This window comes from Dama dama, chromosome X (genome assembly GCF_033118175.1).
Source record: "Dama dama isolate Ldn47 chromosome X, ASM3311817v1, whole genome shotgun sequence".
Lineage (NCBI taxonomy): Eukaryota > Metazoa > Chordata > Mammalia > Artiodactyla > Cervidae > Dama > Dama dama.
Window position 1 is genome coordinate 143,738,211 of NC_083714.1, and position 23,143 is coordinate 143,761,353.

At 43.7% G+C, this 23,143-nt stretch overlaps 1 protein-coding gene across 1 annotated transcript; it reads left to right on the forward strand.

Annotated features, from left to right (window-relative positions):
• Positions 1-8,831: 8,831 nt before the first annotated feature.
• On the forward strand, positions 8,832-22,640 carry LOC133052902 (histone-lysine N-methyltransferase PRDM9-like). Its single transcript, XM_061137716.1, has 11 exons — positions 8,832-8,900; positions 9,305-9,428; positions 9,737-9,844; positions 13,816-13,865; positions 15,606-15,762; positions 16,595-16,696; positions 16,912-17,183; positions 17,723-17,790; positions 18,867-19,060; positions 20,744-21,182; positions 22,448-22,640. Exons 1-11 carry the CDS (start codon positions 8,832-8,834, stop codon positions 22,638-22,640), a joined length of 1,776 nt encoding a protein of 591 aa, XP_060993699.1.
• The last annotated feature ends 503 nt before the right edge of the window (positions 22,641-23,143 follow it).

A 23,143-nucleotide genomic window follows, 5' to 3' on the forward strand; every position in this document is an offset into this window, starting at 1 on the left:
ACTGGGCTACCTGATACCAGCTCTGATTTTTGTGGGGTTTTATTGCTGTTGTTATTTTATAATTTTATTTATTTATTTATTGTATATTTTTGGGTGTGCTGGGTCTTTGCTGCTGCATGGACTTTCCTCTAATTGAGGAGACTGTGGGCTTCTCCTTGTTGCACTGTGAGGGTTTCTCATTCAACTATTGAGCCTGTGCTCGAGAGCCTGGTAGCCACAACTGCTGAGCACATGTGCTGCAACTACAGAAGCCCGCACATCCTGGAGCCTATGCTCCACAACAAGAGACAACACAGCAATGAGAAGCCCTCACACCACAAGGGAGAGTAGCCCCCACTCACTGAATCTAGAGAAAACCCATGCACAGCAACAAAGACAGTGCAGGCTAAAATAGACAAATGAAATAAATAAGAAAAATCAACACTTTAAAAAACTAAAGTAAAATAGATAATCAACAAGGACCTACTATATAGCACAGGCAACTACACTCAACATTTTGTAATAATCTATAAAAGGAAAGATGGTGGAGTAGAAGGACATGCACTCATCTTCTCCTGCGAGAACTCCAAAATCGCAACTCACTGCTAAACAACCACAGACAGGATAATGTTGGATCCCACCAAAAAAAGATACCCCAGGTCCAAGGGCAAAGGAAAAGCCCCAACAAGATGGTAGGAGGGGAAAAATCACATTTAGAATCAAACCCCATGCCCACCAGAGACACTTGGAGGGCTCAAACAAAACCGTGTGTACAAGGACATGGAGGCCCCACAGAGAATGACCAGGCCTGCCTTTGAGTGTTTGAGTGTCTCCTGCGGAGTCACGGGTCAGCAGTGGGCTGCCACATGGACAGGGGCTCTGGCTGCAGCAGACTTGGGTCACGAACCATGTGGCATAAGCCCTCTTGGAGGAAGCTGCCATTGGGCCCATCACAGAGCCACCTAGCAGACGACCCAGAAACTGCAGAATAATTATACCAAAGAAATTCTTGCACTGTGAAGAAAGCTGTAGGACCCATAACAGATTTCTCAACCTGGAGATCTGGCAAAGGGACTGAGAACCTCCAGGGAATTTGACTTTGGAAGCCAGTGGGATTTGATTACAGAACTTCCACAGGACTAGAGAAACAGACTCTTGGAGGGCACAAACAAAACCTTGTGTGCAGCAGGAGCCAGAAGAAAGGAGCAGTGTCACCACAAGTGACTGAGTTAGACTTCCCTGTGAGAGTCCAGGAGTTTCTCGTGGAAGTGTGGGTCAACACTTTGGCCTCAGGCCAAACAACAGAGAGGGAACACAGCCTCCCCCATCAACAGAAAATTGGATTAAATATTACTGAGCATGGCTCTGCCAATCAGAACAAGACCCAGGTTCCCCCACAGTTACTGTCTCCCATCAGGAAGCTTCCATAACTCTTATCCTGATTCGTAAGAGGGCAGACAGAATGAAAACCACAATCACATAAAATTAACCAAACTGATCCCATGGACTACAGCCTTGTCTAACTCAATGAAACTATGAGCCATGCCAGGTAGGGCCACCCAAGATGGACAGGTCATGGTGGAGAGTTCTGACAAAACATGGTCCACTGGAGAAGGGAATGGCAAACCACTTCAGTATTCATGTCTTGAGAACCCCATGAACAGTATGAAAAGGCAGAAAGATAGGACACTGAAAGAGATGGAGATGTCAAGAGTGAACATTGACATTTTAGGAATCAGTGAACTAAAATGAACTGGAATATGTGAATTTAATTCAGATGATCATTACCTCTGCTACTGTGGGCAAGAATCCCTTAGAAGAAATGGAGTAGCCCTCATAGTCAGCAAAAGAGTCCAAAATGCAGTACTTGGGTGCAATCTCAAGAAGGACAGGATGATTTCAGTTCATCTCCAAGGCAAACCATTCAATTTCATAGTAATCCAAGTCTATGCCCCAACCACTAATTCCAAAGAAGCTGAAGTTGAATGGTTCTATGAGGACCTACAAGACCTTCTAGAACTAATACCAAAAAAAAAAAAAAAATGTCGTTTTCCTCATAGGGGACTGGAATGCAAAAGTAGGGAGTCAACCAGACTATACTAAAAAGCTACAGTCATCAAGACAGTAGGGTACTTGCCCAAAGACAGAAATATAGATCAACAGGACAAAATAGAAAACCCAGAGGCAAATCCACGCACCTATGGACACCTTATCTTTGACAAAGGAGGCAAGAATATACAATGGAGAAAAGACAATCTCTTTAAAAAGTGGTGCTTGGAAAACTAGTCAACTACCTGTAAAAGAATGAAACTAGAACACTTTATAAGACCATACACAAAAGTAAACTCAAAATGGATTAAAGATCTAAATGTAAGACCAGAAACTATAAAACTCCAGGAGGAAAACATAGGCAGAACACTCTCTTACATAAATCACAGGAATATCCTCTATGACCCACCTCCCAATGTAATGGAAAAAAAGGAAAAAATAAACAAACGGGACCTAGTTAAACTTAAAAGCTTTTCCACAATGAAGGAAACTATAAGCAAGGTGAAAAGACAGCCTTCAGAATGGGAGAAAATAATAGCAAACATAACAACTGACAAAAAAATCAATCTCAAAAATATACAAGCAGCTCATGCAGCTCAATAACAGAAAAATAAATGACCCAATCAAAAAGTGGGCCAAAGAACTAAACAGACATTTCTCCAAAGAAGACATACAGATAGCTAACAAACACATGAAAAGATGCTCAACATCACTCACTATCAGAGAAATGCAAATGAAAACCACAATGAGGTCCTATCTCAAGCCAGTCAGAATGGCTACCATCTAAAAGTCTACAAACAATAAATGCTGAAGATGGTGTGGAGAAAAGGGAAGCTTCTTACACTGTTGGTGGGAATGCAAACTAGTCCAGCCACTATGGAGAACAGTGTGGAGATTCCTTAAAAAAAAAACAACTGGAAATAGAACTACCATACGACCTAGCAATCCCACTGCTGGGCAAACACACTGAGGAAACCAGAACTGAAGTAGACACCCATACCCCAATATGCATTGCAGCACTGTTTACAATAGCTAGTACATGGAAGCAACCTATATGTCCACAGGCAGACGAATGGATAAGAAAGCTGTGGTACATATACACAATGGAATATTACTCAGCTATTAAAAAGAACACATTTGAGTCAGTTCTAATGAGGTAGATGAAACTGGAGCCTGTTTTTTTTTTTTCATTTATTTTTATTAGTTGGAGGCTAATTACTTTACAACATTGTAGTGGGTTGAAACTGGAGCCTGTTATTCAGAGTGAAGTAAGTCAGAAAGAAAAACACCAATACGTTATATTAACACATATATATGGAATTTAGAAAGATGGTAATGATGACCCTATACACAAGAGCAAAAGAGACACAGATGTAAAGAACAGACTTTTGGAGTCTGTGGGAGAAGGTGAGGGTGGGATGATATGACAGAATAGCATTGAAACATGTATATTACCATATGTGAAATAGATGACCCGTCCAAGTTCGATGCATGAAACAGGGCACTCAAAGTTGATGTACTAGGACAGCCCAGAGGGATGGGATCAGGAGGGAAGTGAGAGGGGGTGTTCAGGACAGGGAGACACATGTACACCTGTGGCTGACTCTTGTCAACGTATGGCAAAAACCACCACATTATTGTAACGTAATCAACCTCCAACTAAAATAAATATTTTTTTTTAAGTAGGAAGTTGAGATACCAGGAGTAACAGGCAAGTTTGGCCTTGGAGTACGGAATGAAGCAGGGCAAAGGTTAACAGAGTTGTGCAAAGGAAATGCACTGGTCATAGCAAACGCCATCTTTCAATAACCCAAGAGAAGACTCTACACATGGACATCACAAGATGGTCAATACTGAAATCTAATTGATTATGTTCTTTGCAGCCAAAGATGGAGAAGCTCTATACAGTCAACAGAAACAAGACCGGGAGCTGACTTTGGCTCATATCATGAACTCCTTATTGCAAAATTCAGATTTCGATTTAAGAAAGTAGGGGAAACCCCTAGGCCACTCAGGTATGACCTAAGTCAAATCCCTTATGATTATACAGTAGAAGTGACAAATAGATTCAAGGTATTAGATCTGATAAACAGAGTGCCTGAAGAACTAAGGACAGAGGTTCCTAACATTGTTTAGGAGGCCATGATCAAAACCATCCACCAAAGTGAAATGCAGAAAAGCAAAAGGCTTGTCTGAGGAGGCCTTACAAATAGCTGAGAAAAGAAGAGAAGCTAAAGGCAAAGAAGAAATGGAAAAAGATATACCCATGTGAATGCAGAATTCCCAAGAATAGCAAGGAGATATAAGAAAAACTTAAGTGAACAATGCAGAAAATAGTGGGAAACAATAGAATGGGAAAGACTAGAGATCTCATTAAGAAAATTAGAGACACCAGGGGAACATTTCATGCAAAGATGGGCATTGTAAAGGATAGAAATGGTATGGACCATTTCTGAAGCAGTAGATATTAAGAAGAGGTGGCAAGAATACACAAAAGAATTATACAAAAGAGATCTTAATGATCCAGATAACCACGATGGTGTTATCACTCACCTAGAGGCAGACATCCTGGAATGCAATGTCAAATGTGCTTTAGGAATCATCAACACGAACAAAGCTAGTGGAGGTGATGGAATTCCAACTGAGCTATTTCAAGGCCTAAAAGATGATGCTGTTAAAGTGCTGTACTCAATATGCCAGCAAATTTGGAAAACTCGGCAGTGGCCACAGAAGCGGAAAAGGTCAGTTTTCATTCCAATCCCCCCAAAAAAAGCACTGCCAAAGAATGTTCAAACTATTGCACGATTGCACTCATCTCACATGCTAGCAAAATAATGCTCAAAATTCTCCAAGTGACATTTCAACATACGTGAACCAAGACCTTCCAGATGTTCAAGCTGGATTTCGAAAAGGGAGAGGAACCAGAGATCAAATTGCCAGCATCCACTGGATTATAGAAAAAGCAAGAGAGTCCAGAAAAACATCTTCTTATTTACTGACTATGCCAAAGCTTTTGACTGTGGATCACAACAAACTGTTGGAAAATTCCCAAAAGATGGGAATACCAGACCACCTTACCTGCCTCCTGAGAAATCTGTATGAAGGTCAAGAAGCAACAGTTAGAAGCAGACATGGAACAATGGACTGGTTCTAAATTCAGGAAGGTGTCTATCAAGGCTGTATGTTGTCACTGTGTTTACTTATGTGCAGAGTACATCATGCAAAATGTCAGGTTGGATGAAGCACAAGCTGGAATCAAGATTGCTGGGAGAACTATCAATAACCTCAGATATGCAGATGACACCACTCTTATGGCAGAAAGTGAAGCAGAAGGAAAGAGCCTCTTGATTAAAGTGAAAGAGGAGAGTTAAAAAGCTGGCATAAAAGCATTCAGAAAACGAAGATCATGGCAACTGGTCCCATCACTTCATGAAAAATAGATGGGGAAACGATGGAAACAGTAACAGACTTTGTTTTCTTGGGCTCCATAATCACTGCAGATGGTTACTGCAGCCATGAAATTCAAAGATGCTTGCTCCTTGGAAGAAAAGCTCTGACCAACCTAGACAGCATATTAAAAAGCAGAATCATTACTTTGCCAACAAAGGTCCATCTAGTCAAAGCTATGGTTTTTCCAGTATTCATGTAGGGATGTGAAAGTTGAACTATAAGGAAAGCTTAGTGCTGAAGAATTGATACCTTTGAACTGTGGTCTTGGAGAAGACTCTTGAGAGTCCTTTGGACAGCAAGGAGATCCAACCAGTCCATTCTAAAGGAAATCAGTCCTGAAGATTCCCTGGAAGGACTGATGCTGAAGCTGAAGCTCCAATACTTTGGCCACCTGATGCAAAGAACTGACTCATTGGAAAAGACCCTGATGCTGGGAAAGATTGAAGGTGGGAGGAGAAGGGAATGACAGAGGATGAGATGGTTGGATGGCATCATTGACTCGATGGACATGAGTTGAGCAAACTCTAGCAGTTATTAATGGACAGGGAAGCCTGCCATACTGTGGTCCATGGCATCACAAAGAGTTGCACACAACTGAGCAACTGAACTGAACTGATAAGGGGAAAGAATATGAAGAATAATAGATATCTATATCTATACCAGACCAGCTGAAATGTAAAGGATGCTGATGGTGACTGGTTCTGACCCTCAAAATTTCAATCAACTGAAGCTTGGGGTCTGCCACAGCCCAAGACCCTTAATGAACATGTCTGTAAATTTAAAGTGTTAGTCACTCACTCATGTCTGACTCTTTGCAACCTCCTGGACCACCAGGCTCCTCTGTGTATGGGATTCTCCAGGTAAGAATACTGGAATGCATTGCCAGGCCCTCCTCTGGGGATCTTCCCCACCTAGGGATTGAACCCGGATCTTCTGCTATGGGCAGATTGCTTACTGTCTGAGCTACCACAGAAGCCTGAACATGCCTGTTCCCATAGATTAGAGCTTCCCCACCTTTGTGGTTTAGAGAGACACTGCTCTGGAAAGCTGCATGGTGTTCTCCATAGTTCTGCAAGTAATACACTTTTCCTTCCCATGAGCTTTGGCTGGGTTGTATCTTCTGGCTCAACACCCACCAAGATGTAAACTCACTTTTCTGGTAACATTTCTCCATCCAGAGTCCCAACCACCACTAGATACTAATTCTACAGTCAGTCGTCTTGCTTCCAATACATGGAAATTGCCTTACCTTTCTGTGAGCAAATCTACCTAACGGCCAGAAACAGTGTCCCTATTTTATCTTGTGAAGCCAGTATGTGTCAAGGAAACTCAGCTCTGTGGATTGATCCATTGTCCTCCAGTTCGATGCCTCGTTTTACAGAACACACTTGCAAGACTTTGAGATTTTATTTATACCTCATTTCTGAAGGCTTTTGATACCTACATTAAATACACAGATTACTCATCAGTGCCACTTCTACTTTGAGGTTAAAAATCCTCCAAGTTTTTTCTAACATAACTATTCCATGCATTGCATTTAAATATTTGACCATACGTTTATTTTGTGTCTCATCAGAGTTTAGTTAATCACACCGTTTTCCCCTGAATAATGCAGTACTCACCCCATAGGCGGAGAAGGCAATGGCACCCCACTCCAGTACTCTTGCCTGGAAAATCCCATGGACGGAGGAGCCTGGTAAGCTGCAGTCCATGGCGTCGCTGACAGTCGGCCGTGACTGAGTGACTTCACTTTCACTTTTCACTTTCATGCATTGGAGAAGGAAATGGCAACCCACTCCAGTGTTCTTGCATGGAGAATCCCAGGAACAGTGGAGCCTGGTGGGTTGCCGTCTATGGGTCGCACAGAATCAGATATGACTGAAGCGACTTAGCGGCAGCAGCAGCAGCACCCCATAGGCGATCTTGCCAAAACTGGATTTGACAAGGTAGGGCACAGGTGGGCCTAGGAGAAAGTCCCGGAGCATGACTGCCATCTGGTGGAGCCGAGATTCTAGTTGAGGGCACTGGAAGGAAACATCCAGCCTGAGGACAACCCGCCCACTTGAGGTTAGAAGCCTGAGGCAATGCCTGAAAACAAGCAAAGAAAATGGCCAAGATGCGCCTGCGCACTGGAGGCTTCTTGGCAGACATGCCCTCTGAGCAGCCAATCCCAGAGCAGTTGGGTGGGGCCTCCTTCTCTCTCCACACCCTCCCAGTGCCTATTGGCTGGACTGCCTCGGTCACAACGCTGATTGGTCGCTTGTGCCTGACAGGCTACAGGCCGGCTGCTTGCCCTTCACTTCGCCTCGACGCGGGAAGACTCCATGCCACTGAGTGCTGAACTAGCCTCGGGCCGGGGTTGGTAGCACCGCTGGACAGCTGGGAGACTGACCAGAACGCACCCTGCACAACCCTCACAAACCCTTATCCTGACGGCTTCAAATTCCAGGGTAAGAGGCCCCAAATCCCGTCAGCTTTGAAGAACCTGGGTCCTACCTGAACGGAGCTCGCGTCTCGTCAGCTTCAGGAACTACAAGTCCCTTCACCCCTGGAAACACCAAATCCCCTAGTGTTGTGACCCTCAAATACCTAGAGTAACCCCAGTTCCCCTCAGGCTGAGGCACCCTCAAAATAGCACCCACAGAGAGACCAAATTTCCTTAACCTCGGAGACCCTGAATACCTCAGCCTGGGAGCTCTTAGAACTTTCTCCTCAAGACTCCCACTGTCCTGCCTGTTAGAGTCCTAAAGCCCCTTAATAAGAAACCTCCGATTTCCTCAGCCTCAAAGATCCCAAGTTCTCTAACCCTGCACATTCTACATCAGCCGAAACATCCCCAGTCCCCTCTGTCTGAGGATCCCAGTTCCTTCAGCTCCTGTGTCGCAGTTCTCCTCAAGTGGAGCGACTTATCCCTTAAACGTAGAACCCATGTTATGACCAGATTTTTCCGAGTTCCCAGGCGGAGATCCTCAAAATCCTTCTTGGAGAAATATTCCCTCTCCTGCACTGGAACAGAGCCCTGATTTCAGCCTGACCCCAGTCCAGCAGTTAGTGGCTTCTAGGTCTTCTCAGGACTCCCTCTGTCACCCACAGACACGTCCCACCCAGTGCCTTTCCTCAGAGGGGCTGAATTGTAGGGGAACCATAGAAACCAAATCTAGTTCACATTAGGCTGGCCTGTCATAGCTGGTCAGGATCTGTCCATCCCATCAACACCCTCACTCTGACTTTCCCCACCTTCCTGCCCTGGGCACTCCACCCAAGGAAGACAGACCAGGCTCTGGACAGTGGTCTGGGCTATCTCAGCACTTTTTTCTTCCACAGGCACCTTGGCCTTGAGCACTTCAATGGCCATGAGGCCGAACAGGTCTCCAGAGGAGAGCACTGAGGGAGATGCCAGGAGAACAGAGCGGAAGCCCATGGTGAGAGGCGGAGGCGGCAAAGCTGGGCTCTAAGCCAGCGCTATAGGAAGGACATGGCGCCGGTCCCTGAAGGACCACAGACTGCTTGCCTGGGCAGCTGAGTGAACTTCCCTGTGACTGTACACAGGATGGGAATGCCTGGTCCTGTCTGAGACAGTGGGGTGGAGTGGGACAAAACAGGACACTAGCATCATCAACTGCTCTGTGTCCAGGGAGAGTTAGGAAAATGCTCAGAGTTTGTTCAGTTAAGCAGGACACAGGTGGGAAGAAAAGTCTTCATCCCTGTCTCACAGAGACCATCCAGTAGCTTCAGGCTACTCCCTGCACAAAAGGTGGAAGAGAAGTCAGCTCTAAGGTCTGACATATATTAGTAAGTCACTGATGGAATCTACAATTTTCCTTAGGCAAAAGATGCTTTCAAAGACATTTCCATATACTTCACCAAGGAAGAATGGGCAGAGATGGGAGAGTGGGAAAAAATTCAATATAAGAATGTGAAAAGGAACTACAAAATGCTGATTGCTATAGGTAACAGGAAGTGCTGGGTGCCTGTGAGCCTGGGAAACATGAAACAGGTCTTCACCCTTATTGTTTACTTGGCCCTCTCTTAGGTGGCTTCTTCTGCTCACAGTTACCTTTTGTGTGGAGACTAATCTGGAGGAAATTTTTATTGTTTTGTACCAAAGTGGGGTTGACCCTGGCAGTGCAGACATCACCTATTGCCTTATTCTACATTCTTCCAGCCCATCCTACTGATTTCCCTGACTTTGTGACACTTTCCATTTCTTCTGTGCTTTTTGCCTCCTTCTTAGAACATATATCTTGCTTCTTTTCAGGTTTCAGAGCCACAAGACTAGCTTTCATGCATCACTGCAAGCAGGTCATCAAACCCCAGGTAGATGACACTGAGGATTCTGATGAAGAAAGGACACCAAGGAAGCAAGGTGAGGGGCCAGAAGGATTTAGAGATGTCTTCAAGAAACCAGCCTGGGCTTAGGTCTCAACTGCATCTCGGCCATTAGCAAAGAAAACATAATTTTCGTCATTCTGAAGTGGTTGTGGCTGAGTATTGACATAAGCCTGAATGAAGGTGAAGGTATAGGTTTTCCAGTGTAATTCTAGAAAGTTTTATGTTTAAAATTTATCATTCTTTGTAAAAAGAATTATTTTTGCTGAACATCTTTAATGAAAGGCAATTAAACATACCCTAGGCTATAAATTCACCAAAGAGATTTCTAATACTAATCTCATAATAATTCGGTTATTGGATTAAATCTCTTGGAAGAGGAAATGATTAACATATTATGTCAAGATACATTATTTATGTGTGTATAAAAAATAACACCACTTACCCTAAGGTGAAACTAATTCTTTGTTTTGATTCTCGGAAAGGGTTTGAGAGAACTATTTATTCTCCCTGATCTTTCCCACATTTCACTGACCAGAGACAGCATCAGGTAAATAAAAAATGAAGTACAATCATTATAAAGTAGAAGTGGGCAGCTCACTTCCTCTTCCACTGCTCAGAGACTTTAGAAGAGTTAATCTGCCTAGAGTAGAGAAGACAATTTAGATAGTTCTAGGATTCTCCATCTATGGATTTCTGCTCTCCCAGATTTTAAAAAATTATTTATTTAGTTTTGGCTGCACTGGGTCTTTGTTGCTGTGCAAGGGCTTTCTCTGGTTGTGGTGACTGGCTTCTCGTTGCAGAGCACATTCAGGCTCAGTAGTTTGTGACACACAGGATTAGTTGCCCCGCAGAAAGTGGAATCTTCCCGGAGGAGCGATCAAACCCGTGTCCTCTGCATTGGCAGGCAGATTCTCATCCACTGTGCCACCAGGGAAGTCCATCTGTTCCCTTAGGTTATCAAAACTAGTGTAAGAAACATGAAAACCAAAGGTTTTGACATGAAGAGAGATCCTTCATAGGGAATAATATCTCACGGTTCACTGTGCCTCTACACATATTTACCTTGTTAATTTATGAGTGTATGGTACACTATTGCTAACTATGTACACATTGCTCTAGAATAAATCTGTAGAACTTTTTCATCTTGCATGCCTGAAGCCCTACACCTATTGAGAAACAATTCTCCAATTCTTCCTCCTCACAGACCTTTGCAACCACGATTATATTTTCTGTTTCCATGGATTTGATTAATTTAGATACCTCGTAGAAGTGGAATCTTGCAATATTTGTCTTTTTTTGATGGGTTCACTTCACTTAGCATAATATCATCAAAGCCCATCCTTGATGTGGCATATGACAAAACTCTATTTTAAGGCTTCAAAACATTCCATTGTGTGCATGTGTATATGATATATATATAAGATATACATAATCTTTACCTGCTTATCCACCAATGAACATTTAGATTGCTTCCACATCTTGCCAACTGGGAATAATGCGGCAATGACCATAGATGTGCACATGACTTATTCAAGATCTTGCTTTCAATTTTTATGGAAATATACTCTGGAGTTGGATTGCTAGATCATATGGCAGTTCTAATTTTCTGAGGAAACTCCATACTGTTTCTATAACGTTTGAAAGATTTTGCATTTCCAACAATAGTGTATAAGGGTTCCAATTTCTCCATATCCTTACCAAACTTGCTATTGTCTTTTTAGTCATATTGGCCATCACAGAATGTATGAGATAATTTCCACTGTGGTTTTAATTTGTATTTCCCTATTGATTAGTAATCTTCAGCATATTTTAATATGTTTGTTGGCCATTTGCATATCTTCTTTGGAGAAATGTCTATTCAATTCCTTCTCCCACTGTGTTAGTCAGCTCAGGCTGCCATAACAAAACAGACTACATGGCTTAAACCACAGAAATTTGTTCTCTTACAATGCTGGAGCATGGAAGTTTGATATCAGGGTGCCATCATGGTCAATCAGGTTCTCTCCCTGGCTTATAGGTAGCCTTCATATTGGTGTATGCTTATTAACCCCTTATCAGATAAATATTTTACAAATATTTTCAACCATCCTGTAGGATGTCTTTTCACTCTGTTCCTTTGTTTTACTCTGTTCCTCTGTTAAACTCTGCGTCCTTTGCTGCACAGAGGTTTTAAGATTAAGGTAGTCTCATTTGTCTATTTTTACTTTGTTACTAATACTTGTGCATTTGGTATTATATCTAAGAAATCATTGCTGATTCAATGTTGTGAAGCTTTACCCTTCTTTTTTTCTAAGAGTCTTATCAAGCCTTACATTTAGGTCTTTAATCCATTCTGAGTTGATTTTTCTTCATGATTTAAGATCTTCATTATTTTGCATATGGATATTTTGTTTCCCCAGCGCCATTCGTTACAGGGATTAAACTTTCCATGTTGTCTTGACACCCTTGATGAAGATCATGAGACCATGTATACAAGAGTTTATTTCTAGCTGTCTATTCTGTTCCATTGATTGGTATGTCTGTCTTTATGCCAGTGGGCTTCCTCAGCGGCTCAGCAGGTAAAGAGTCTGCCTTCAATGCAGGAGACATAGGAGATGTGGGTTCAATTAATGAGTTAAGAAGATCCCCTGGAGAAGGAAATGGCAACCCCCTCCAGTATTCTTGCCTGAGAAATCCCCTGGACAGAGGAGCCTGGTGGGCTACAGTCTAAAAGGTCGCAAAGAGTCAACATGACTGAGCGACTAAGCACGCACTTTATGCCAAAACTACACCTTTTGGTTACTGTACCTTTGTAATATGTTCTGAAATCAGAGGCCTCCAGCTTTGCTGTTCTTTCTAAGATTGTTTTGCCTATTTGGGGTCCTCTGAGATTCTGTATTAACTGTAACATGGATTTTTTCCATATCTGAAAAAAATTCCATTGGGATCTTAATAGGAATTGCATTGAATCTTTAAATTGCTTTGGGTAGTATGAACAGCTTAATAATATTAAGTCTCCAAATCCACAAATGTGAGACACCTTTCTATTTACTTCTGTCAGATTCCTTTCAACAATACTTGGTAGTTTTCAATGTATAAGTCTTTCATCTCCTTATGTTTACTCCCAATTATTTCATTCTTTTTGACACTATTATAAATAAGATTATCAGGACTTCTCTGGTGGTCCAGTGTCTTAGACTCCACAGTCCAAGTGCAGAGAACTTGGGTTCAATCCCTGGTCAGGGAACTAGATCCTACATGCCACAACAAAGACCTGGCACAAATCAATAAATAAATATAATTAAAAAAAAATTTAAACTTAGCTCTTGACTATAGCTTTAAAAAATAAAACATAAATAGGGTTGTTTTCTTATTTTCCTTTTTGGAATGGTTGTTGTTCATTCATGGAAAGATATTTGAATATTGATTTTGTACCATGCAACTTTCTGTGCAGGTTTTGTGTGTAATTTTAAAATTTTTCTGCACATAAAATCATGTCCTCTGTGAACAGACATAATTTTACTTCTTTCTTTCCAAATGGAAGTCTTTTGTTTCCTTTTCTAATCTAATGCCCTGGCTAAGACTTCTAATATTATGTTGAATAGAAGTGTTGAGAATGGGCATCCTTGCCTTTTTTTCTTGATCTTAGAAGTTTTCAGCTTTTCACTGATGACTATGATGTTAGAGATAGACTTTTCATATATGACCTTTATTATATTGCAATCACTTCCTTCTATTTCTACTTTGTTGAGTATTTTTGTCATGAAAGTCTAGTAAATTTATTAGATACTTTATGGACATCAGATGAAGCACAAATGAAGTTTCATATTTTTTTTAATTTTAATAAAATTATGTAATGCTCCCAGTGGAAGCATAGGAGTTGATGAAACAGAAATCACTTTCCATTTCTCCTTTGGTAATCCTTGTCCTTGTCACTCTCTGGCTCAGAATTCTGTGTCCTTAATTAGAATGCCCAGAGTTTGGAAACATTTACCAACCAAAACACTGATTCTCATAATTTTTCAGGTAAACCTTCTAGGATGGCCTTCAGAGGGAAGCACAGTAAACAGCAGAAGGTAAATGTTTCCCAAATCCTGTTGACAAAAAAATCCCTCCTCACGGATCCAGTCCCAGGTGAGAATAGGAGAAAACACAGAGATCCCGGAGACTGCTGCCTTCCTGTCCTGAATCTTGAGCACAATGTCTGATATCATCACCATCTTTATAGTCAGTAAGAACAGCAACGATAGTAGGCTATTCTATCATTACATTATTTTCACAATATTTCAGACTTTAAGCATTTTATGTGAATAAACTTACTTAAACCTTAAAACAATCCTACAGTACCTATAAGTAGGTATATAGCTATCACCATTATAGATCAAGAAACTGAGGTTAAAAAAATATTTGATTATATGCATGGGATCACAGTATGGTGGTACAATCTAATCCAAAGCACCTTCTCTAAACCCAATACAAACTGGTTAGAACTTCCATAGTTTTATAAAGTCTCTTTATACATCTTTATATCATTTATCTGAGAGTTGTTTTCAACCTCAGTTCTTTTGTGCTGTGCTAGTGAGGGATATCTGAGGGATATCTAAGGGAAGCTTAAGGACATGTTGGGCAGTTTGTAGAGTGGATGGTCCAAGATGCAGGTGACATGATCCCTACCTCAGAGACTCCTACTCCAATAAGAGGAAGTAACTTGCAGCTCTGACAAGCCTCAGGTTTATGACTCAAAAACAACAAATAAGAAAATAACTGAAGGACTTCACATAGGTTACCTGCTTTTGAGTAGAAACTCATCATCTGGACATGATTTCAAATGCTCATTCTTGTAGGAGGAAGTAACAAGTCCTTCCTCTGAGCTCTGATTTGACAACTCTCCTGTTTGGAATCATTTGTTTAGCCTGCCCCTATTTTGTAAGCTTTGAGAGCGTAGCCCATACCTGTTAATTCTCAGAAGTCCAGGCCCAGCTCAAAGCCCCTGAGGGCCCTCTGAATGTTTTGTGAATGAATGACTCCACATTTAAACATTCATCTAGGAATAAGAAGGTCAAGGAATACTGGAGATAGTATTTGTGAGCTAGACTTCAAATATAGAAGCAGTCGAGGGGATATATTGATGGCAGGGATGTATGTTCACATTCATACTGTATTAAATAGCTCACACAATGATTTGTTGAATGTTATTAAATTTCATGTCCACTATAACATTAAAAATTAGCATGTATACCAATTTATGAACCAGGAAACTGAGGAGAACCAGCTAGTTGTACAGCCTTCTTCAAGGAGAATTGATGAGGCCAGCTACTTTACTTCCAAACATTGTCTCTAGGACATGGCAACCTGCAACTTTCAGCTCATTTTCTTTACTGTTTGAATGTGTTTCTGCAGATCATCTTTTCTCTTCTCAATCTTACTGCTTTGTCACCTTATTTTCCAGATGTGTTTTGTCCCTTCTGTAATTTTCCATACTTCCTTGTCCATCAAAGGTCCACTAATTAATAGAAAACCTCACGGATTTCTCTATGAGCCCTTACGCTCTTCTTTCCCTGACTTCCAGCTATTCTCCCTGTGTTGCTTTCATTTTTATGCATAAAGTTGAAGGGAAAGAATCTTAAGATATGAATTCTAGTTTTGATTTACTACCCACTTAGGTCCTTTTTTACACTCCAGTGTTCAGAGCCGCCCCCCCCCCCCAGGTATTTCCAAGAATTGTCAAAGTATTAACTGAAGCCATGCATGTGAAAACACTTCATACAGTCCTAAAGAACTAAAGAAATGCATGTTATCTTTTACTCACATGTCAGAGAACAACCAGGGGACCATTAAATAAGGTATCTCGTTTGAAGAAATTGCCGGGAGCAGCAAAATTGCGGAAGAAAAGTGGCTCCAAACAGGCTCAGAAACCAGTGCCCCCTCCCAGAGAAGCAAGGACCCCTGGACAGCACCCCAGACACAAAGTCGGTAAGAGAAAATTTGGGGAGTTCCTCTAATTAGTTCCTCCAATCCCTGTAGAAAAGCTAATAAGTATGGCCTAGGTGTGGGGTGTGGACTTTGGGTAGGTGTGGGTTTAAGCTGGACTGATCTGAGACATGAAGTTAGCACTGGGGCCTTGGGAAAATCTTATACATTTTCTGAGGTCCTGATCGCTCATCTGTAAAGTGAAGATACGGACACATAACTCATACAGTGTTTGGAAGCATTACATTAAATGCAAAAGTGCTGACACCTACAAGTAGTTCAATAAATCCAGCTGTGATGATAGGGACCATGCTTTGTTAGTATTTATACACAGACCTCTGCTCAATGCCTTATGTGTCATGCCCTTAACATATATTTTCTGAGTAGATGTGTCAGTGAACTATTTCCTAAGTAAGAAGTTTGGTAAGTTAAACCTACTAACAGGAAGTGCAGGAAGCTAACACTGAACTGAGCATCTGTGGTCAGTGTGGAGCCTCAGTCTCCTGAACCTGTAGTTAAAGGGAGAAGAAACAAAGTATAGAGAAGGGACTTCCTGGTGGTTATGTGGTTATGACTCCACACTTCCACTGCAGGAGGTGTGGGTTCTATTCCTGGACAGGGAACTAAGATCCCACATGCCATGCAGCATGGTCAATAAATAAATAATGTATCATTAAAACATAAAAATATAAAAGTAATAGTTTGAAAAATAAATGTGAAAAAGTTTTAACAAACTGTATAGATGGACAAGTAGGAGATCTCACACTTTCTGATAAAACAGGGACTAACTCTCCAGACCCCACCAGTCTTGCTTAGCTTCCGTTCTCCATCTTAGAACTCAAAAGAAAGGAGACTGAAGTGAAGAGGTACAATCTGCGAGAGAGAAAGGGCCATGTGTACCAAGAGGACAGCGAGCCCCAGGATGATGATTACCTCTGTGAGTGACCCTGCTGGCCCACTCATGGAGAAGGGGTTATGAGACCTTGGCACAATAACCTTACCTCACCATTTGGTCCCCCAGTCATCCCCTTCCTGTATGACTTGGGGTACAAGATTAAGGCCAAAGGCCGTGAATGCCCCAGTTCTTTCTGAAGGTCTTTACAAACAGCAACATCACCATACCTCTCTCATCCCTGTTGCTCTCACCTCCAGATTGTGAGGAATGTCAGAACTTCTTCATCGACAGCTGTGCTATCCATGGGCCCCCAACCTTCATAAAGGACTCTGCAGTAGAAAAGGGGCATGCCAACCGTGCAGCCCTCACTCTGCCCCCTGGGTTAAGAATCAGACGGTCGGGCATCCCTAAGGCTGGGCTTGGAGTGTGGAATGAGGCATCTGATCTGCCGCTGGGCCTGCATTTTGGCCCCTACGAGGGTCAGATCATAGACAATGAAGAGGCCTCCCACAGTGGATACTCCTGGATGGTGAGAAATAGCCCTCTTTCCCTGTCCTCTGGCTCTAATCACTTGTGTGTGGTAGGGGGGTACTTATATCTACATGCAAGGATATGGATGGTAATGATGGTCAAGCAATGACACAGTCAGCCCTGTGTACTGTGTGCACTGGGCATGAACACAGGACTTCTATCCAAAGATCAGAGGAAGGTGGGAGACAGTGGTACAGGCACACAGGACTTCTATTCAAAGATCAGAGGAAGGTGGGAGACAGTGGTACAGGCACACAGGACTTCTATCTAAAGATCAGAAGAGAGGTGGGAGACAGTGGTACAGGCATACAGAAGTGACTCCTCACTTGTGGAGCCCTTGCCTTCAATGTGCTAATAGACTCAGACTTGAAATGATGATTAAGGAGCTTACTGTGTGGCCCAACTGGCAGTTGAATCCATGCCGGCTGAAGAGCACCAATGACAGCAGAGGGAAAGTTCTTCTATTACTTCCTACCAAAAAATAAATAAATAAAATAAAAGAGAGAAGAAAGCTTGTATCTCTTTTCTGACACTCAGGTCAACAAAGGGAGAAACAGCTACGAGTATGTGGATGGGAAGGACAAGTCTTTGGCCAACTGGATGAGGTGAGTGCAGTGAGTCTGCAGTTTGTAGATGTCGCTCCTCCCTCAAGTCCACACCCCTTTCCTTCTCAGCCCATCTCCCTCAATAGCTTTCACATCTTCTTTCCTCTTTTCCCGCCATATCACGCTCTTTCATTTCAAAAGACATTAGAAAGAAAGAAAGAAAAATATAGCATGTGCTCTTAAAATATAAATCTATGCTCAACAAAACCGAGGTACTTGAAAACAACTTGAGGAGTCTAGATTCACCAGGGAAACTTTAACTCACTTAATTGACACTTACCAAGCACTCTATGTCCCAGTTTAGACAGTGAACTTCGTGACTGAAGCAGATCACACAACCCATGTCCTTTTGGAGAACATACTGAAGACAGACATTAACCAATTGATTTTAGGAATAGTAACCTTAATTTTTCTATTTTTGAATAATTGCACAGCACCAGGATAACCTAACATGGGAGACCTTGAGTCCATGTGGGCAACAACCTCCCCAGGCTCGGTTCCAGTGAGAAATGGGCCCTGAGCCTGAGAAGGAATGGGGGGCAGGATGGCTGTGAGCATGGCCGTTCACTGAGGGCCTCTGCTTTCATCAGGGCAGGCAGAAAGTGAATAAACTATTACTGTTCTGTGTCTCAAGCTATGTCAGAGCACTCTCCATTTTTCCATGGGAGGGGGTGGGCAAGTGAATAGGACCCTGGATACAGGTGGGGAGATTGGAGAAAAGCCTCTGGAGAGAAGGCAGGCTGGGGTGAGTGCTGAGGGCTGCATGCTAACCTAGGAGTACCAAGTCCTGTGGAATGAAAGAGAATTTAATTTAGAGTTTAGAGGAACTGGAGGTCACCAGTCTTACAGACAGTCCAGGTGGAGACAAAAGCATTCCAGCCAGGGAGAGGACCAGAAATAGGATCTGGAAATAGGAATTCACACAGCCAGGTTGAAGGTGTGAACAGAAGGTCCCCATGAGGGGCGGTGGGAACCATGGTGGCCTCAGAGCCTGAAGGCAAGGAGTTGGGCATGGTCCGACAGTGGAGGGGTCTCATCACCTGTGGTTTCTTTCCCTTTCCTGGCCTTGACTCTAGGTATGTGAACTGTGCCCGGGATGACGAGGAGCAGAACCTGGTGGCCTTGCAGTATCATGGGCAGATCTTTTATCGAACCTGCCAGGTGGTCAGGCCGGGCTGTGAGCTGCTGGTCTGGTATGGGGACGAGTATGGCGAGGAACTCGGCATCATTCGGGACAGCAGCGGGAAGAGCAAGCTCTCGGGCAGGAGAGGTGAGCACCACCCCGCTTCCAGTGCCCCACCCCATCCTGGGGAGCTCCCCTAGTCCAATCTTGAAGTAGAGTCCAATCCAGTCTAAAGTCAGTCAAGTTGCAATTAAAATGCCTCAGAATTTGATTCATTTCATAAGACTGTTAGGAAAATATTTATATTAAAAATATTAGTTCTAATTTTCAATATTTCATGCAAAAAACTGTAACATCACCTTCTGCTGAAAGGCTTAGAAGCAAAAAGCAAGTTTTCTGGCACCTACCAGCTCTCTCCCCTTTATCAGTTTCTTCCTCATTTCCTCCATATTTCTAAGTGACATGCATACAGTGATTTGCACTCAGTTACTGTTTCAGCTTTTTGTCATGTGAGTTCATACTCTGACACAGGGCTCCATGCACTGAAACATACAGAACCACTGCCTTGGGGCAACATGGGCTTCATACCAGACAGGGGCTGGTGCTCTGAGGAAACCAGTGCAGGAAAAGTGCCTTGGATCAGCATTAGCAGAGAGTGGGGTGTGATGGATGATGGTGGGGCAGGGTCTCTGTAGAGATAACACCTGTGGATTCCAGGATTCCAGACAGGGGAGCAGCCAGTGCTGCAGCCTCAGGGCCGGGAAGAGAGGCCATGCCAGTGGTTGCAAGAGGAAGCACAGAGGGAGAGAAGGAGGCTGGATGGAACATGGAAGCCTCAGAGCTCATGTCCACGTGCAGGCCCCAGGGGTCCTCCTGGGTGACACAGAACAACCATGCGGCTATCAGCTGCAAGCAGCATGTTCTCTGTGCTAAGATGATGCTTCAGTCATTTTTGGGAGGAGACAGCAGCAGGGAGTCCCCTCAGAGGTCAGTTCATTGCCAGACATGAGGGGAGAGTGGGCTGGGTGAAGATGCATGGGAGTGAGGGTGGGAAGAGTCTGGCTGGAGATGTATTTTTTAAGCAGGACTTCCTAGTGCATGTTAAGTGGACTAAGACTGAGTGAAACAAAAGAGGTATGAATACTGGTGAGGCTTGAGAAAGGACATGTCTATTATTTTATGATGTATAGAAAACTGAGAAAGGAGCAATTTGTGAACCAACTGGGGCAGCAGGAGCCAGAGACCTGTAGTCAGTGGGACCTGGGCCTCTTGGTCTCATCCAGTCTCAAACTCACTTCCTGCAGAGTAGTTTCTTTGAAAGGTTGCTCTTTGAACAAGGAGCCTCAAATTCAACTTTGCTCACACCTGCTCTAACCACCCCTGTGCTGCCTCCCATATGCAGAGAGCTCCAGGCCAGGTGCCCCAAACTCAATAGACCCTTTCCCCTCACAGGGAGCCATTCAGGAAGATTCCACCTAAGTCATCAAGAGTCTTATCTCTCAGTAGGGTAAAATACCTGTGACAACTGTGACATGACTTTCCATATACTTACACACAGGGAAAGGTCCCTGCAGATCCACCTCTATCAGGAGAGATGCTGCCTCTGATGCTACTGAAAGGTCCCTAGTCTGGGTGGTATGTAGAAAAGGCCCTTGATGCAAGCTTCCTGGATTTCTGTAGATGTAGAGAATAAGAATGGAATGGAAAAGTGGACTGGAAAGACCCATTTGATGGGAGACAAATCGTGCATTGTCAACACCAAGATGATTACTGGGGCAGGCTTTACCATGGCAAACCAGCTACCTGACTAAAATCTTCCTCTTTCAGCAGAACCAAAGCCCAAGATCCACCCATGTGCCTCCTGCTCTCTGTCCTTCTCCAGTCAGAAATTCCTCAGCCAACATGTCCAACGCAGTCACCCCTCTAAGATCCTCCTGAGGCCACCTTCAAGAGACCACCTCCAACCAGAGGATCCCTGCCCAAGCAATCAAATTCAGCAGCAGCGATATTCTGAGCCACACAGCCCGAGTGACAAACCAGAGGGTCGAGAGGCCAAGGAAAGGCCCCATCCTTTGCTGAAAGGCCCCAAACTTTGCATAAAGCTGAAGAGGATTTCAATAGCCTCTTTCTACTCACCCAAAGGACAAATGGGGAGTTCTGAGGTGCATGAGAGAATGGCAGAAGAGCCCAGCACAAGCCAGAAACTGAATCCAGAGGACACAGGCAAATTATTCATGGGAGCAGGGGTCTCAGGGATTATAAGAGTCAAGTATGGACAGCATGGGCAAGGCTCCAAGGATACGTCAAGTATAATCACATGTAAGAGGACACACACAGGGGAGAACTCCTATGTTTGCAATGAGTGTGGGCAAAGCTTCAGTGTGAAGTCAAATCTTGGTAGACATAGGAGGACTCACACTGGAGAGAAGCCCTATGTGTGCGGGGAGTGTGGGAAAAGCTTCAGTCAGAAGACCCATCTCATCACACACCAGAGGACACACACAGGGGAGAAGCCCTATGTTTGTGGGGAGTGTGGGAAAAGCTTCAGTCAGAAGTCAAATCTTGGTCAGCACCATAGGACACATACAGGGGAGAAGTCCTATGTTTGTGAGGAGTGTGGGACAAGCTTCGGATGGAAATCAAGTCTTATCACACACCAGAGGACACACACAGGGGAGAAGCCCTATGTTTGCACGGAGTGTGAGTGAGTCATGACCAATAAACCACATCCTAGCCACAGGAGGATTACTGCAGCCACCCCATGCTTCATGCTTCAGCTCTAAGGGGGCCTCAGAGCAGGTTTATGACCCATTACTGTCCCCAAAAGTATGAGGAGAAACTTCCCAGGTGGTCCAGTGGCTTCTATTCCAATGCATAGACCCACGTTCAATACCTGACTGGGGAACTACCTCCCACATGCGGCAACGAACACACAGTGCAGCCATGTAAATAAATACATAAACAAATATTTTACAGAAACAGTGTGATGAGCACAGAATTAATTGATTAAATAGACCTTCCACTTTCATGACAGGAGAGGAGGTAGATAAACAGCAGATGGTTTCTTAAGTGTTCTGGACATATTCATGCCAATTGCCTTCATGGTTTTTTGTACTCCTCTTCTAACAAATTTTGTCTCCAAACATATCTGAAGCCCAGACTACGTACTCATTCCCCCCTTATTACTGACAGCAGTGGGGTCCAGTGGTAGCTGAACCCTTGGGAAGGCATTATTCTGGAGCCAACTCAGTTAAGTCACCAGACAGTCATCTTCCAGGGTCCAGGGAGAGGAATCTAGGGTTTGAGACAGATTCATCAGGGAAGAGAAAACTCTGGCTTCCTGGGAAGTGTGGCCTCTCCTCCTTATAGATCTAGACTCTACTTTTTGGTCTCTCCTGGTTGACCTCTGTCTTCCTCTGACTTCTGTGGCCTCAAAAGTGAAGGCCAAGTGCACATGTATGTGTGCATGTGTGTGTGCTTCACTCAGCCTGGGCCATTCTGGTCTCCCTTACTCTGCCTTTGCCACTTCATCAGGGTCATCACAGCATCTGGACTCCAGATTCAATCACAGGGGTCCAGTTCTCAGCCCTGCCCTCAGCAGCTGTGTGACATGGGCAAGATGCTCAACCTCTCCTGTGTCTCTATTCTCATCTGTGATACAGGGTGGGAGCACCAGCATTTTGGTCTGTTGCATAAGCACAGGCAGAATCTGGCAGAGGCTGGCTGAGAACGCAAGCCCCGCCATTGCTGTTATTTGTGTTTTTTTCTTTAATCTTTTTAAAATTTTAAATTGAAGGATAATTGCTTTACAGAATTGTTTTCTGCATGTCTTTCAGCCCCCACACCTTCCAGGTCTTTAGAGCTAGACGAGGAAGGGGCCATTTAGGCACTTGGCTGCCCTGATGAGGACATGTGAGGCCAGGGTTGCTAAGGGAGTGCGACCTCCCTTCCCACCATTGCCGTTCCTACTGAGCTGGGCAGCCCCAGAACCCCTCCACACAGACAGGCAGTGCCAACAGTCATCCACCCTGCAGACAACAGAGCCTAGAGCCGCGTGTGCAGGAAACTCCTGTCCAGACCCCATCCCACCCCCCACACAGAGGGTCCTTGAAGCCCACACAGTGGCTTCCTAATGCACAGGGCTTGTACCTGTGCCCAGGTGCTTTGGTCAATGCTGTCGCAACCTTGAAATTCTTAACTATGGAATAGCTCATCCTTACACTTCCCTTT

Excerpts from the sequence above, each read along its gene's own strand:
- LOC133052902 (XM_061137716.1), top strand. The coding sequence starts at position 8,832 with ATGAGGCCGAACAGGTCTCCAGAGGAGAGCACTGAGGGAGATGCCAGG. Across the intron at positions 8,901-9,304 it reads GAACAGAGCGGAAGCCCATG|GCAAAAGATGCTTTCAAAGA; the intron begins GTGAGAGGCGGA and ends AATTTTCCTTAG. Across the intron at positions 9,845-13,815 it reads AAGGACACCAAGGAAGCAAG|GTAAACCTTCTAGGATGGCC; the intron begins GTGAGGGGCCAG and ends ATAATTTTTCAG.